Genomic DNA, 17,972 nt, shown 5'->3' with positions numbered 1-17,972 from the left:
TAAGCTCAGAGTCCTCTCTACAAATGCTCGCAGTTTAGGTAAAAAAATCTATGAACTTGGGTCAATAATGGCATCTGAGAATGTAGATTTAGTGGCTGTTACGGAGACATGGTTTAATGAAAGAAATGACTGGGACATAACCATACCAGGGTACTCTTTATACAGAAGAGACAGAGAAGGCAAGAAAGGAGGAGGAGTGGCCCTGTATGTGAAAGATAGCATTAAATCTAACCTAATACAAGTTGGTGAGGCCAACATAGAGTCAGTTTGGGTTACGTTGCAGTTTGCTAATCATGCAGTAACTCGTGTAGGTGTGATATATAGACCACCTGATCAAGTTAAAGAACTAGATGATCTACTAGTTGAAGAAATAGCTAAAATGACAATGAAAGGAGAAGTTATCATTATGGGAGATTTCAATCTTCCAGATATAAACTGGAAAACCAAAATAGCAAGTTCTACCAGGAGTACAGATATTCTAAATTCCCTACTGGGGTTATCCCTACAACAAATGGTTGAGGAGCCAACCCGGAGGGAGGCCATTTTGGATTTGATATTCACAAATGGGGATTCGGTATATGATGTCATTGTAGGCGAAACCTTGGGATCTAGTGATCACCAGTCAGTGTGGTTTAATATAAGAACTGTGAAAGAGTCCCACCACACAAAAACAAAAGTTTTAGATTTTAGAAAAACAGACTTTTCAAAAATGAAATTAGTCATAAATGAGTCCTTATCAGACTGGAACGGATTACATGGAGTCCAGGAGAAATGGGACTACTTAAAAGGTGCATTATTGAAGGCAACAGAAAATTCAATTAGACTTGTCAGTAAAAGCAAAAAAAGGAAGAGACCACTGTGGTACTCGGCAGAAGTGGCCCAAATCATTAAAAATAAAAAGCTAGCATTTTGTAATTATAAAAAAACCCAGAGCAATGAAGATAAGGAAATCTACAAGATTAGGCAGAAAGAGGCCAAGCAAGTTATAAGAACTTCTAAAGCGCAGGCAGAAGAAAAACTAGCTCAGTCTATGAAAAAAGGGGATAAGACATTCTTCAGATATATAAATGAAAAAAGGAAATTAAAACAAGGAATAACTAAATTAAAAACAAAGGACGGAAGGTATGTAGAAGAGAATAAAGGGCTAGCCGACTGCCTTAATGAATACTTCTGTTCAGTTTTTACAAAAGAAAAAGAAGGAGAAGGACCTCCACTAGAAAGGATGACTAATAAATCGTTTGATGCATGTGTCTTTACAGAGGAAGATGTTCTAAGTTTGCTGTCTAAAGTGAAGACAAATAAATCACAGGGGCCTGATGAGATACACCCAAAATTATTAAAAGAGCTTAGTGGTGAGCTGGCAAAACCGTTAACAGATTTATTTAACCAATCATTAGTAACAGGAGTCATCCCGGAAGATTGGAAATTGGCAAATGTCGTGCCCATTCACAAGAAAGGTAGTAGGGAGGAATCGAGCAACTATAGACCAGTGAGTCTGACATCAATAGTAGGCAAATTAATGGAAACCCTATTAAAGGATAGGATTGTGGAACATCTAAAATCCCATGGATTGCAAGATGAAAAACAGCATGGGTTTACTTCAGGGAGATCATGTCAAACAAATCTTATAGATTTTTTTGACTGGGTGACTAAAATAATAGACGGTGGAGGTGCAGTAGACATCGCATATCTAGATTTTAGTAAGGCTTTTGACACTGTCCCACATAGAAGACTTATCAATAAACTGCAGTCATTGAGCATGGACTCCCATATTGTTGAGTGGATTAGGCAGTGGCTGAGTGACAGGCAACAGAGGGTTGTAGTCAATGGAGAACATTCAAAACAAGGTCATGTTACCAGTGGGGTTCCACAGGGATCTGTACTGGGACCAATTTTGTTTAATATCTTCATAAGTGATATTGCAAAAGGCCTCGATGGTAAGGTTTGTCTTTTTGCTGATGACACAAAGATATGTAACAGGGTTGATGTTCCTGGAGGGAAACGCCAAATGGAAAAGGACTTAGGAAAACTAGAAGAATGGTCAGAACTCTGGCAACTGAAATTTAATGTGGATAAGTGCAAGATAATGCACCTGGGGCGTAAAAACCCAAGGGCAGAATATAGAATATTCGACACAGTCCTGACCTCAGTATCTGAGGAAAGGGATTTAGGAGTAATTATTTCAGAAGACTTAAAGGTGGGAAGACAATGTAATAAAGCAGCACGAAATGCAAGCAGAATGCTTGGATGTATAGGGAGAGGTATAAGCAGTAGAAAGAGTGAAGTGCTTATGCCGCTGTACAGAACACTGGTGAGACCTCACTTGGAGTATTGTGCGCAGTACTGGAGGCCATATCTCCAGAAGGATATAGATACTCTAGAGAGAGTTCAGAGAAGAGCTACTAAACTGGTCCATGGATTGCAGGATAAAACTTACCAGGAAAGGTTAAAAGACCTTAATATGTATAGCTTGGAAGAAAGAAGAGACCGAGGGGATATGATAGAAACTTTTAAATACATAAAGGGAATCAACTCGGTAAAGGAGGAGAGCATATTTAAAAGAAGAAAAACTACCACAAGAGGACACAGTTTTAAATTAGAGGGGCAAAGGTTTAAAAGTAATATAAGGAAGTATTACTTTACTGAGAGGGTAGTGGATGCATGGAATAGCCTTCCTGCAGAAGTGGTAGCTGCAAATACAGTGAAGGAGTTTAAGCATGCATGGGATAGGCATAAGGCCATCCTTCATATAAGATAGGGCCGGGGCTATTCATAGGATTCAGATATATTGGGCAGACTAGATGGGCCAAATTGTTCTTATCTGCCGACACATTCTATGTTTCTATGTTTCTATGTTTCTCTATCTAGCTGCGGTATCTCAGCAGAACCGCACACAACTGCTGCACAATACAAATGCACTATAATATACTTTCTATGTTAGAAGGGTATATTAAAGGTATATCACACCCCTCATTATTTTTATATTTTTTTTTTTGGGGGGGGGGGGGGGGGCAACAGGTATATCACACCAGTTGCAATTAGTTATTCCAACAGCGTTTGTCACTCTATCTAGCTGCAGTATCGCAGCAGGACCGCACACAACTGCTGCACAATACAAATGCACTATAATATAGTTTCTATGTTAGAAAGTATATTATAAGTATATCACACCCCTCAGTATGTCACACCTATCAATAGCACAACTATACCAGTTCTTAAAAGGACTTTTGGGGCCCTATTAGCTAGCGTTTCATGTCCCTAATAGTCTGTTCCACACAGTAACCTCTCCCTACACTGGCAAAAAACAGAATGTAAAATGGCTGCCAGATTAGGTTTATATATAGGGTAGGGTGTATGTTCATGTGCTGAAATGTCTCAACTGGCTGTCCTGTCCCACCTGATGGATGTGTCATGGGTCAAAGTTCAGCACAATACAAAAGAATATGGCGACGGCGGACATCGCAATATGTTTGCATGTTCGGCGAACCGTGAACGAGCAAAGTTTGCCGCAAAACGACCTCTGGGGGCAAGCCGTAAGGCCATCTCTGTCTGGCCCTGTCAATAATGCTGGGTCTGCCCACCTGCTGTGCAGGTGGGCAGACCCTTGTTTTACAAGAAAGTTGATGAATAAATCAATTTGTACAAATTGATCTGCTCATCTCTAATACACACATTTACACCCCCTTCAAAGGCTCATTTCGGACATGTCCACATAGGCCAGAAAAAGAATACTGGTCACGGATTTTACAATACTGCTACAAATACACTGTAAAATCTACATATTTTACATGCATATTTCATTGTGAATTTGCCAAAAATGTTACCCTATGCATTTAAAATAATGGAATCCACAGAACTTCACAGTAGTAATGCCCACATGTGCCCCCTTCACAGTAGTTAGGCCCACATTGTGCCCCTTTGACAGTAGTAATGCTTACATATGCCTCCAGATGTGCACGCTTCACAGTAGCTATTCCCAGATATGCCTCTTTCACAGAAGTTATGCCCAGATGTACCCTGTTCACAGTAGGTATACCCACATTGTGCCCTTTACAGTAACTATGCTTACATTGTGCCTTTCACAGTAGTAATGCCCACATTGTGCCCCATTGCAGTAGTTAAGGCCCACATTGTGCTTTTCACAGTAGTAATGCCCACATTGTGCCCCTTCACAGTAGTTATGCAAACATTGTGCTCTTCACAGTAGTAATGCATACATTGTGTCCCCTTCACAGTAGTTATGCCCACATTGTGCCCCTTCATAGTAGCAATGCCCACATTGTGCTTTTCACAGTAGTAATGCCCACATTGTGCTTTTCACAGTAGTAATGCCCACATTGTGCCCCTTCACAGTAGTTATGCCCACATTGTGCTTTTCACAGTAGTTATGCCCACATTGTGCCCCATCACAGTCCAGCACCACGATGTGTGAGGGCATATGGTGGTGCTACTGCAGGGGAGCACCGGCAGCTGAATGGTGAAGTGGGAATGAATGGCTCCTTGCTTCAACATTACAGTCAGCTGTCTCTGCATCCTATGGACATAGAGACAGCATACAGTGGGACATACCTCAGCTATTCCAGGACTGTGGGATAGTCACTGCAATCCAGGACTGTCCCGCTGGATCTGGGATGGTAGGGAGGTAAGCTGTACACTGTATATAATGATAATAATGTGATCCCTCACTGCAGTGTACAGGGGGTCCCACATCTCTATATACAGTGTGTAGGAAGGAGAGGGCACACATTTATAGATGGTGAGACTAGTGACTGCTGCTAATATCACAGACCTCAGTTATTACAGCCATACTGACAGGTCAGAAGGGGTTAAAACTCCAGACTTTTTGGTATGGTACAGTGCAGAGGAGAGATACTTGGATCCTCACAGTTTGTGACTCTGTAGTCAGTTTGCTGGGCATCAGTCGAGGAGAGCTCCTCCTCACAGTCTCCACTCCTCCTGGAAAGTTTATTTATTCCTGCTTTTAACAAGCGTTCCTACTAAGCAGGGGTGCACCTAGCCTATCTACTGCCAGAGGCAAAAACTGACATGGCAAACCCTCCAAATTTTTCATTTTCATAGTGTACTCTCTCTCCTTGCTGCAGGAGACAAGCTCAATAAAAGTCTATGGGCTAGTCTCATTAACTTCTAATACAGAGATGAGTGCGATATACTATATCAGCGCTTCTCTTTCCTCTTTGTAATGATTGTTGGCAATGTTAGCACTCAGACCTCCACCAATCAAAACCTTTAATTTGTAACTATGACATATCAAAAGTTTTGCGACCCCATTGAAGTGAATGGTTCTGCATACAACCTGCAAAAAATGCGGATCAGATGCGGACCAAAATATGTTCTTGTGTATGACCCCTTACTAAGTTTCCCTTTCCAGTTTTTATCCACTGTGATGCACGCAGTGCTGTCTTTATTTGTATACTTTACATAATTTGGTCCCCTAAGTTTACTACTTGTTTTTTTTACATTTCCTCCATAACCTGGCATCCCATATCATCTTCCTAAGAATATTACATCTAAGTGCAGTATCTTTAGAACATACCGTTTGGACATTTTGTACTTTTTGTATACTATATCTATGGTCATGCTCTCTTTACTTGGCAGTTGTACCAAACCTGTAAATTGAAAAGAAATGGTCAGTTAATAATAATCATTATCAGGTTTTATACTGAATATATGTATTAAATAACAAATTCAGAAAATTTAATTTTTATAAAATTACTTGCTCTTACACTATGCATTACATAGTCATGTTATATATTTTTTTTAAACCAGTGAAATTCTACATATATGGATATATTTTATGAAAAACATGTGCGGCTATAGAAAGCACAGCTTTTCTGTCAAATGGCTTATAGGAACCTTTAATACGTTCCAGACCCAGGTAAATTTGCTGCTTTCACTGAAGAGTGAACAGTCACAACAAAGAGGACATATCACTGCATGGATCTCCTGGCATTCTTAATTTTTCTCTCTTCACTTGGTCACATTTTGAGCTTAACGGGGTTCTCCGAGCTTTCAATATTGATGACCTTTCCTCAGGATAGGTCATTAATATCAGATGAGCTGTACGAGGAGACTACGCGCACAGTGTGCACGTGGAGTCTGCTGTCTCTCTTCCTGCTGCTGCTATATCTATGGTAAGGCAGCTGCAGAGCAGGAAGAGAGATGGGAGACTGCACGGGCACACTGTGTGCGTCGTCTCCTCATAAGGCTGATCGGCGGGGGTGTCGGACCCCTGCCGATCTGATATTGATGACCTATCCTGAGTATAGATCATCAATATTAAAAGTCCAGAGAACCCCTTTAAGGGGGTATTCAGGAAATACATTCTAGGACTATCACCAAAAGAGTACAAAAAACTTCTGGCAACAAAAATCTATTGACTAATATTTTCATTGCCAATGTCAATTAACCAGCAATAATATTGAAACTTAAAGAGGTTGCGCAGTAATATTGATGACCTATCCTCAGAATAGGTCATCAATATCTGAGCGGTGGGGGTCCACTATTTGCCTCGCTGAAGGATTATTTTGAAAGTATGTAGAAGCCACATGGGGCACCCATGCTGCAGATTTATCATAGAGACACCAGATTTTATAATATTACATTATTATATATATAAAAAATTTAATAAAATTAAGCCCCTTCGTCTCCCGGCTCCCAAGTGCGATCAGCTACATTAGATATGGCGACCGGACGTTTCGGCCCGTCAATGCCTTCTTCAGCAGTCTATGATCTGGGTATGACTTCCTTTCGAGGGTGGTGCTGGATTATGATAATCCAGCGCCACCCTCGACAGGAAGTCATACCCAGATCATAGACCGCTGAAGAAGGCCTTTTGATGGGCCGAAATGTCCGTTCGCCATATCGAATGTACATGACTACCCTGTACATCCTGTAATTGCACTGGATCATGATTACCATATGATGGAATACCAATAAAACGTCATTTAACTGCAGATAAAGAAAGCTGTGTGCTGCAATTTTCTATTATTAGGCTGCAATGATTATGATGCTGGTTCTCAGCAACCACTTACTTTTAGCTCATAAATGACACACCGGTGAAACCAGCATTTTTGTCACTAAGTGGCCTCAGTTAGGTCAGCATAAAGTTGATGACATGTTCCCTTTAACTAGCCCCACACAGGGTACACAGGGGGAAGACTACACACAAGGAAGACTACACAGCAAAGACTGCGCACCAGATCCTGCCCTACACACACCAGCTTCAAGCTTCCCTGCATGGACAGATATTCGACTTCAATTTCCTTTAACAAAATCCTTTGCTTAAAAACGAAACATATAAGGATTGTTCTATAAATCATGTAAGAATTGTTGGCTGATGATGGCAGGACACTATATTTCACAATAAGCTCTGAAGAGTTCAGTGCTTTATCAAGGACACATTAATCTGCTGCAAGATGTAAGAGCGTTCTGTATACCAGTTGTAGATCTGGCCAGTTTCAACAAAAACTGCTAAGATATCAGATAATGGGACATATTTACCAATCAGTTCAAATATTTAGACAATGTTTTACTAGACAATTTAAAGATGTGACAAATTTATCAAACTGATTTATACTGGATGAGATATTTGGTGCATAAAGTTTGGTGCATAAAGTTTAGACACTTGGATAACTTTTGTCTTAACTGTGCCAGTTGGTTATATTACTTTGTACCAAATATTTAATGCGTCTTTAGCCATGCCCTTTTCCTATTAAGGCATGTTCTGTTCCTGATTAGCCGCTCTCCCTCATTGAGCAAGGCACAAAAAGTATGTATAATACATCATAAATGTGGTGCAAACCATGTATGCTATTTATAGTGCAAATTAAGCCAGAATTATGGCTCATTCATATTATTAAATCTTGCCATTGCTTTTTATTACACCTCCGGAAGCAGAAATATTACAGTAAAAGAATGTCCAATTCTACTGTAACTTTCAACTGGTCAGCAATGACCCAAGAATTTAATCTGTATGCTTTTAACCATCTGTACCTAAATAGAAAGCATATACAGTGACTGCTTTTTGATTACTTTTTTTTGTTCAATAAGCAATAAAGTATGTTGTATAGCTCAATTGAGCCCATTTATAAGGCTTGCCTGTTTTTTTGTTTTGTTTTTGGAGTACAAAATAAATAAAATAAAAATATTGGCAATGCCAGTCTTCAGTTTACGCCTCATTTATTATTCCCTAATCAATCAGGTTTTTCTTTTTTGGTTTAATGTGATTATTTTCTTGTAAGACCGGTTCATATTTACTAAAACTAGTCTAATTAGTATGCACATGAAAATCTGGAGCAAGTGAGCTGAAACTAGGTGCAACTCACCACTCAAAATAGAGGCAGAAAAGTACACCAGCCCTGGACTGGAGTAGAAATTAGACTGTTTTTACACCTAATTCAGGTGCACCCACATAAATAGGTAGGAAAATAGTTGCAAAAGTTGGAAAAATTCTGAATTAGTGTTAAAACATAGGTACAACAGGCATAAATGACTCCAAAACAGGTGCAAAATGAGACATAAAAAATAAGACCATCAGAAACATAGTAACATAGTTGGAGATTTATCAAAGTGGTGTAGAATTGGCTTAGTTGCCCATAGTAACCAATCAGTGACCATAGTGACCTTTTATTTTTCAAAGGAGCTGTAAAAATAAAAGGTGGAATCTGATTCTAATTTAAGCCAGTTTGATAAATGACCCTCATAGTTTGTAAGTCGAAAAAAAAAGACATCTGTCCATCCAGTTCAGCCTGTTATTCTGCAAGTTGATCTACAGGAAGGCAAAAAACCCTGTGAGGTAGAAGCCAATTTTACTAATTTTAAGGGGAAAAACTCCAATCAGATTGACTCCCTGGATCAACAACCCATCTCTACTAATTATAACCTGTAATATTATTACACTCCAGAAATACATCCAGGCCCCTCCTGAACTCTTCAAGTGAGCTCACATCACCACCTCCTCAGGCAGAGAGTTCCATAGTCTCACTGCTCTTACAGTAATGAATCCTTGTCTATGTTTGTGTACAAACCTTCTTTCCTCCAGAAGTAGAGGATGTCCCCTCGTCACAGTAACAGTCCTGGGAATAAATAGATGATGGGAGAGATCTCTGTACTGACCCCTGATATAGTTATACATAGTTATTACATCTCCCTCTCAGACAGCCTTTTTCTAAAGTGAATAACAAATTTTAACAGTCTTACTGGGTATTGTAGTCCACCCATTCCAGTTATTACTTCAGTTGCCCTTCTTTGAACCTTCTCCAGCTCTGCTATGGCTGTCTTGTTCATAGGAGCCCAGAACTGTACACAATACTCCCTAGTGATTTGCATCTATGCCCTTTTTGATGCAACCGATTATCTTATTGGCCTTGGCAGCAGCTGCCTGACACTGGTTTCAACAGTTTAGTTTTCATTCCACTAAAAATCCATGTCAGTGTTACCCATTGTTTTACCATTTCGTATGTACGGGTAACTTGTATTATTCCTTCCCATGTGCATAACCTTACATTTGTCAGTGTTAAACCTCATCTGCCACTTCTCTGCCCAAGCCACCAACATAGCCATATCCATCTGTAGCAGTATACTGTCCTCTTCTACAGGGAGTGCAGAATTATTAGGCAAGTTGTATTTTTGAGGATTCATTTTATTATTGAACAACAACCATGTTCTCAATGAACCCCAAAAACTCATTAATATCAAAGCTGAATATTTTTGGAAGTAGTTTGTAGTTTGTTTTTAGTTTTAGCTATTTTAGGGGGATATCTGTGTGTGCAGGTGACTATTACTGTGCATAATTATTAGGCAACTTAACAAAAAACAAATATATACCCATTTCAATTATTTATTTTTACCAGTGAAACCAATATAACATCTCAACATTCACAAATATACATTTCTGACATTCAAAAACAAAAAAACAAAATCAGTGACCAATATAGCCACCTTTCTTTGCAAGGACACTCAAAAGCCTGCCATCCATGGATTCTGTCAGTGTTTTGATCTGTTCACCATCAACATTGCGTGCAGCAGCAACCACAGCCTCCCAGACACTGTTCAGAGAGGTGTACTGTTTTCCCTCCTTGTAAATCTCACATTTAATGATGGACCACGGGTTCTCAATGGGGTTCAGATCAGGTGAACAAGGAGGCCATGTCATTAGATTTTCTTCTTTTATACCCTTTCTTGCCAGCCACGCTGTGGAGTACTTGGACGCGTGTGATGGAGAATTGTCCTGCATGAAAATCGTGTTTTTCTTGAAGGATGCAGACTTCTTCCTGTACCACTGCTTGAAGAAGGTGTCTTCCAGAAACTGGCAGTAGGACTGGGAGTTGAGCTTGACTCCATCATCAACCCGAAAAGGCCCCACAAGTAGGGATGAGCGAACTCGAACTGTATAGTTCGGGTTCGTACCGAATTTTGGGGTGTCCGTGACACGGACCCGAACCCGGACATTTTCGTAAAAGTCCGGGTTCGGGTTCGGTGTTCGTCACTTTCTTGGCACTTTTGTGACGCTTTCTTGGCGCTTTTTGAAAGGCTGCAAAGCAGCCAATCAACAAGCGTCATACTACTTGCCCCAAGAGGCCGTCACAGCCATGCCTACTATTGGCATGGCTGTGATTGGCCAGAGCACCATGTGACCCAGCCTCTATTTAAGCTGGAGTCACATAGCGCCGCCCGTCACTCTGCTCTGATTAGCGTAGGGAGAGGTTGCGGATGCGACAGTAGGGCGAGATTAGGCAGATTAACTCCTCCAAAGGACTTCACTTGATTAATCGATCGATCTGCAGCTGTGCATCATTGAGCTGCTGAAATTCAAATGCTCACTCACTGTTTTTAGGCTGCCCAGACCGTTTGTCAGTCACTTTTTTCTGGGGTGATCGGCGGCCATTTTGTGTCTTGTGCGGTGCTGCGACCAAGTGCATCCAAGCTGCGACCAAGTGCATTTAACCCTCAATGGTGTGGTTGTTTTTTGGCTAAAGCCTACATCAGGGTGAAGCTGTCACACCAAGTGCATTTAACCAGCAATAGTCTGTTCATTTTTTTGGCCATATACTAAATCAGGGGCAAGCTGCGCCTGTCACCAAGTGCATTTAACCCTCAATGGTGTGGTTGTTTTTTGGCTAAAGCCTACATCAGGGTGAAGCTGTCACACCAAGTGCATTTAACCAGCAATAGTCTGTTCATTTTTTGGCCATATACTACATCAGGGGCAAGCTGCGCCCGTCACCAAGTGCATTTAACCCTCAGTAGTGTGGTGCGTCAAGCTGTGACACCAAGTGCATTTAACCAGCAATAGTCTGTTCATTTTTTGGCCATATACTAAATCAGGGGCAAGCTGCGCCCGTCACCAAGTGCATTTAACCAGCAATAGTGTGGTTATTTTTTGGCCATATCCCAGTCTAATTCTGTCACTAAATCCATACCGGTCACCCAGCGCCTAAATACTAGGCCTCAAATTTATATCCCGCTAAATCTCTCGTTACCGCTGTCCTGTTGTGGCTGGGAAAGTTATTTAGTGTCCGTCAAAGCACATTTTTTGTTCTGGGTTGAAGTACAATTCCCAATTTAGCAATTTCATAATTTAGTGGTTCCTGCTATATCAGAGCTATTTGAAATCTATCCCTAAAAGGGTATATAATATTCAAGGTGCACATTGGGTCATTCAGAATAACTTCACACACACCCGCTACTGTGTATTTCCAAGTCTAATTCTGTCACTAAACCCATACCTGTCACCCAGCGCCTAAATACTAGGCCTCAAATTTATATCCTGCTAAATCTCTCGTTACCGCTGTCCTGTTGTGGCTGGGAAAGTTATTTAGTGTCCGTCAAAGCACATTTTTTGTTCTGGGTTTAAATACAATTCCCAATTTAGCAATTTCATAATTTAGTGGTTCCTGCTATATCAGAGCTATTTGAAATCTATCCCTAAAAGGGTATATAATATTCAAGGTGCACATTGGGTCATTCAGAATAACTTCACACACACCCGCTACTGTGTATTTCCAAGTCTAATTCTGTCACTAAACCCATACCTGTCACCCAGCGCCTAAATACTAGGCCTCAAATTTATATCCTGCTAAATCTCTCGTTAACGCTGTCCTGTTGTGGCTGGGAAAGTTATTTAGTGTCCGTCAAAGCACATTTTTTGTTCTGGGTTTAAATACAATTCCCAATTTAACAATTTCATAATTTAGTGGTTTCTGCTATATCAGAGCTATTTGAAATCTATCCCTAAAAGGGTATATAATATTCAAGGTGCACATTGGGTCATTCAGAATAACTTCACACACACCCGCTACTGTGTATTTCCAAGTCTAATTCTGTCACTAAACCCATACCTGTCACCCAGCGCCTAAATACTAGGCCTCAAATTTATATCCTGCTAAATCTCTCGTTAACGCTGTCCTGTTGTGGCTGGGAAAGTTATTTAGTGTCCGTCAAAGCACATTTTTTGTTCTGGGTTGAAATACAATTCCCAATTTAACAATTTCATAATTTAGTGGTTTCTGCTATATCAGAGCTATTTGAAATCTATCCCTAAAAGGGTATATAATATTCAAGGTGCACATTGGGTCATTCAGAATAACTTCACACACACACGCTTCTGTGCATTTCCAAGTCTAATTCTGTCACTAAATCCATACCGGTCACCCAGCGCCTAAATACTAGGCCTCAAATTTATATCCCGCTGAATTTGAATACAATACATTGGGCCAAATAATATATTTGTTGTTGTGGTGAACCATAACAATGAGAAAAACATCTAGTAAGGGACGCGGACGTGGACATGGTCGTGGTGGTGTTAGTGGACCCTCTGGTGCTGGGAGAGGACGTGGCCGTTCTGCCACATCCACACGTCCTAGTGTACCAACTACCTCAGGTCCCAGTAGCCGCCAGAATTTACAGCGATATATGGTGGGGCCCAATGCCGTTCTAAGGATGGTAAGGCCTGAGCAGGTACAGGCATTAGTCAATTGGGTGGCCGACAGTGGATCCAGCACGTTCACATTATCTCCCACCCAGTCTTCTGCAGAAAGCGCACAGATGGCGCCTGAAAACCAACCCCATCAGTCTGTCACATCACCCCCATGCATACCAGGGAAACTGTCTCAGCCTCAAGTTATGCAGCAGTCTCTTATGCTGTTTGAAGACTCCGCTGGCAGGGTTTCCCAAGGGCATCCACCTAGCCCTTCCCCAGCGGTGAAAGACATAGAATGCACTGACGCACAACCACTTATGTTTCCTGATGATGAGGACATGGGAATACCACCTCAGCATGTCTCTGATGATGACGAAACACAGGTGCCAACTGCTGCGTCTTTCTGCAGTGTGCAGACTGAACAGGAGGTCAGGGATCAAGACTGGGTGGAAGACGATGCAGGGGACGATGAGGTCCTAGACCCCACATGGAATGAAGGTCGTGCCACTGACTTTCACAGTTCGGAGGAAGAGGCAGTGGTGAGACCGAGCCAACAGCGTAGCAAAAGAGGGAGCAGTGGGCAAAAGCAGAACACCCGCCGCCAAGAGACTCCGCCTGCTACTGACCGCCGCCATCTGGGACCGAGCACCCCAAAGGCAGCTTCAAGGAGTTCCCTGGCATGGCACTTCTTCAAACAATGTGCTGACGACAAGACCCGAGTGGTTTGCACGCTGTGCCATCAGAGCCTGAAGCGAGGCATTAACGTTCTGAACCTGAGCACAACCTGCATGACCAGGCACCTGCATGCAAAGCATGAACTGCAGTGGAGTAAACACCTTAAAACCAAGGAAGTCACTCAGGCTCCCCCTGCTACCTCTTCTGCTGCTGCCGCCTCGGCCTATTCTGCTGCTGCCGCCTCGGCCTCTTCCTCCGCCTCTGGAGGAACGTTGGCACCTGCCGCCCAGCAAACAGGGGATGTACCACCAACACCACCACCACCACCTCCGTCACCAAGCGTCTCAACCATGTCACACGCCAGCGTTCAGCTCTCCATCTCACAAACATTTGATAGAAAGCGTAAATTCCCACCTAGCCACCCTCGATCCCTGGCCCTGAATGCCAGCATTTCTAAACTACTGGCCTATGAAATGCTGTCATTTAGGCTGGTGGACACAGACAGCTTCAAACAGCTCATGTCGCTTGCTGTCCCACAGTATGTTGTTCCCAGCCGGCACTACTTCTCCAAGAGAGCCGTGCCTTCCCTGCACAACCAAGTATCCGATAAAATCAAGTGTGCACTGCGCAACGCCATCTGTAGCAAGGTCCACCTAACCACAGATACGTGGACCAGTAAGCATGGCCAGGGACGCTATATCTCCCTAACTGCACACTGGGTAAATGTAGTGGCAGCTGGGCCCCAGGCGGAGAGCTGTTTGGCGCACGTCCTTCCGCCGCCAAGGATCGCAGGGCAACATTCTTTGCCTCCTGTTGCCACCTCCTCCTTCTCGGCTTCCTCCTCCTCTTCTTCCACCTGCTCATCCAGTCAGCCACACACCTTCACCACCAACTTCAGCACAGCCCGGGGTAAACGTCAGCAGGCCATTCTGAAACTCATATGTTTGGGGGACAGGCCCCACACCGCACAGGAGTTGTGGCGGGGTATTGAACAACAGACCGACGAGTGGTTGCTGCCGGTGAGCCTCAAGCCCGGCCTGGTGGTGTGTGATAATGGGCGAAATCTCGTTGCAGCTCTGGGACTAGCCAATTTGACGCACATCCCTTGCTTGGCGCATGTGCTGAATTTGGTGGTGCAGAAGTTCATTCACAACTACCCCGACATGTCAGAGCTGCTGCATAAAGTGCGGGCCGTCTGTTCGCGCTTCCGGCGTTCACATCCTGCTGCTGCTCGCCTGTCTGCGCTACAGCGTAACTTCGGCCATCCCGCTCACCGCCTCATATGCGACGTGCCCACCAGGTGGAACTCCACCTTGCACATGCTGGACAGACTGTGCGAGCAGCAGCAGGCCATAGTGGAGTTTCAGCTGCAGCACGCACGGGTCAGTCGCACTACAGAACAGCACCACTTCACCACCAATGACTGGGCCTCCATGCGAGACCTGTGTGCCCTGTTGCGCTGTTTCGAGTACTCCACCAACATGGCCAGTGGCGATGACACCGTTATCAGCGTTACAATACCACTTCTATGTCTCCTTGAGAAAACACTTAGGGCGATGATGGAAGAGGAGGTGGCCCAGGAGGAGGAGGAGGAGGAGGAGGAAGAGGGGTCATTTTTAGCACTTTCAGGCCAGTCTCTTCGAAGTGACTCAGAGGGAGGTTTTTGGCAACAGCAGAGGCCAGGTACAAATGTGGCCAGCCAGGGCCCACTACTGGAGGACGAGGAGGACGAGGATGAGGAGGAGGTGGAGGAGGATGAGGATGAAGCATGGTCACAGCGGGGTGGCACCCAACGCAGCTCGGGTCCATCACTGGTGCGTGGCTGGGGGGAAAGGCAGGACGATGACGATACGCCTCCCACAGAGGACAGCTTGTCCTTACCCCTGGGCAGCCTGGCACACATGAGCGACTACATGCTGCAGTGCCTGCGCAACGACAGCAGAGTTGCCCACATTTTAACCTGTGCGGACTACTGGGTTGCCACCCTGCTGGATCCACGCTACAAAGACAATGTGCCCACCTTACTTCCTGCACTGGAGCGTGATAGGAAGATGCGCGAGTACAAGCGCACGTTGGTAGACGCGCTACTGAGAGCATTCCCAAATGTCACAGGGGAACAAGTGGAAGCCCAAGGCCAAGGCAGAGGAGGAGCAAGAGGTCGCCAAGGCAGCTGTGTCACGGCCAGCTCCTCTGAGGGCAGGGTTAGCATGGCAGAGATGTGGAAAACTTTTGTCAACACGCCACAGCTAACTGCACCACCACCTGATACGCAACGTGTTAGCAGGAGGCAACATTTCACTAACATGGTGGAACAGTACGTGTGCACACCCCTCCACGTACTGACTGATGGTTCGGCCCCATTCAACTTCTGGGTCTCTAAATTGTCCACGTGGCCAGAGCTAGCCTTTTATGCCTTGGAGGTGCTGGCCTGCCCGGCAGCCAGCGTTTTGTCTGAACGTGTATTCAGCACGGCAGGGGGCGTCATTACAGACAAACGCAGCCGCCTGTCTACAGCCAATGTGGACAAGCTGACGTTCATAAAAATGAACCAGGCATGGATCCCACAGGACCTGTCCGTCCCTTGTCCAGATTAGACATTAACTACCTCCCCATAACCATATATTATTGGACTCCAGGGCACTTCCTCATTCAATCCTATTTTTATTTTCATTTTACCATTATATTGCGAGGCTACCCAAAGTTGAATGAACCTCTCCTCTGCCTGTGTGCTAGGCCTAAATATATGCCAATGGACTGTTGCAGTGGTGGCTGACATGAAGCCTGATTCTCTGCTATGACATGCAGACTAATTCTCTGCTGACATGAAGCCAGATTGTCTGTTACGGGACCTCTCTCCTCTGCCTGGGTGCTGGGCCTAAATTTATGACAATGGACTGTTGCAGTGGTGGCTGACGTGAAGCCTGATTCTCTGCTATGACATGCAGACTGATTCTCTGCTGACATGAAGCCAGATTGTCTGTTACGGGACCTCTCTGCTCTGCCTGTGTGCTAGGCCTAAATATATGCCAATGGACTGTTGCAGTGGTGGGTGACGTGAAGCCTCATTCTCTGCTATGACATGCAGACTGATTCTCTGCTGACATGAAGCCAGATCGTCTGTTACGGGACCTCTCTGCTCTGCCTGTGTGCTAGGCCTAAATATATGCCAATGGACTGTTGCAGTGGTGGGTGACGTGAAGCCTCATTCTCTGCTATGACATGCAGACTGATTCTCTGCTGACATGAAGCCAGATTGTCTGTTACGGGACCTCTCTGCTCTGCCTGTGTGCTAGGCCTAAATATATGCCAATGGACTGTTGCAGTGGTGGGTGACGTGAAGCCTCATTCTCTGCTATGACATGCAGACTGATTCTCTGCTGACATGAAGCCAGATCGTCTGTTACGGGACCTCTCTGCTCTGCCTGTGTGCTAGGCCTAAATATATGCCAATGGACTGTTGCAGTGGTGGGTGACGTGAAGCCTCATTCTCTGCTATGACATGCAGACTGATTCTCTGCTGACATGAAGCCAGATTGTCTGTTACGGGACCTCTCTGCTCTGCCTGTGTGCTAGGCCTAAATATATGCCAATGGACTGTTGCAGTGGTGGGTGACGTGAAGCCTCATTCTCTGCTATGACATGCAGACTGATTCTCTGCTGTCATGAAGCCAGATTGTCTGTTACGGGACCTCTCTGCTCTGCCTGTGTGCTAGGCCTAAATATATGCCAATGGACTGTTGCAGTGGTGGGTGACGTGAAGCCTCATTCTCTGCTATGACATGCAGACTGATTCTCTGCTGACATGAAGCCAGATCGTCTGTTACGGGACCTCTCTGCTCTGCCTGTGTGCTAGGCCTAAATATATGCCAATGGACTGTTGCAGTGGTGGGTGACGTGAAGCCTCATTCTCTGCTATGACATGCAGACTGATTCTCTGCTGACATGAAGCCAGTTTGTCTGTTACGGGACCTCTCTACTCTGCCTGTGTGCTAGGCCTAAATATATGCCAATGGACTGTTGCAGTGGTGGGTGACGTGAAGCCTCATTCTCTGCTATGACATGCAGACTGATTCTCTGCTGTCATGAAGCCAGATTGTCTGTTACGGGACCTCTCTGCTCTGCCTGTGTGCTAGGCCTAAATATATGCCAATGGACTGTTGCAGTGGTGGGTGACGTGAAGCCTCATTCTCTGCTATGACATGCAGACTGATTCTCTGCTGACATGAAGCCAGATTGTCTGTTACGGGACCTCTCTCCTCTGCCTGTGTGCTAGGCCTAAATATATGCCAATGGACTGTTGCAGTGGTGGCTGACGTGAAGCCTCATTCTCTGCTATGACATGCAGACTAATTCTCTG

General features: G+C 44.2%; 1 protein-coding gene across 2 annotated transcripts in view; it reads right to left on the bottom strand.

Moving 5' to 3' along the window:
- LOC122943243 (flavin-containing monooxygenase 5-like) overlaps positions 1 to 17,972 on the bottom strand; it is a 385,367-nt gene that overhangs the window by 38,581 nt on the left and 328,814 nt on the right. For both annotated transcript variants that reach the window (XM_044300829.1, XM_044300830.1), the window contains exon 8: positions 5,555 to 5,627. In XM_044300829.1, the coding sequence (XP_044156764.1) occupies positions 5,555 to 5,627 (73 nt within the window). The remainder of the gene's footprint in view (positions 1 to 5,554; positions 5,628 to 17,972) is intronic.

The sequence above is a fragment of the Bufo gargarizans genome, chromosome 7 (genome assembly GCF_014858855.1).
Source record: "Bufo gargarizans isolate SCDJY-AF-19 chromosome 7, ASM1485885v1, whole genome shotgun sequence".
NCBI classification, from domain to species: Eukaryota; Metazoa; Chordata; class Amphibia; order Anura; family Bufonidae; genus Bufo; species Bufo gargarizans.
This window is presented reverse-complemented; position numbering and strand designations above follow the sequence as displayed.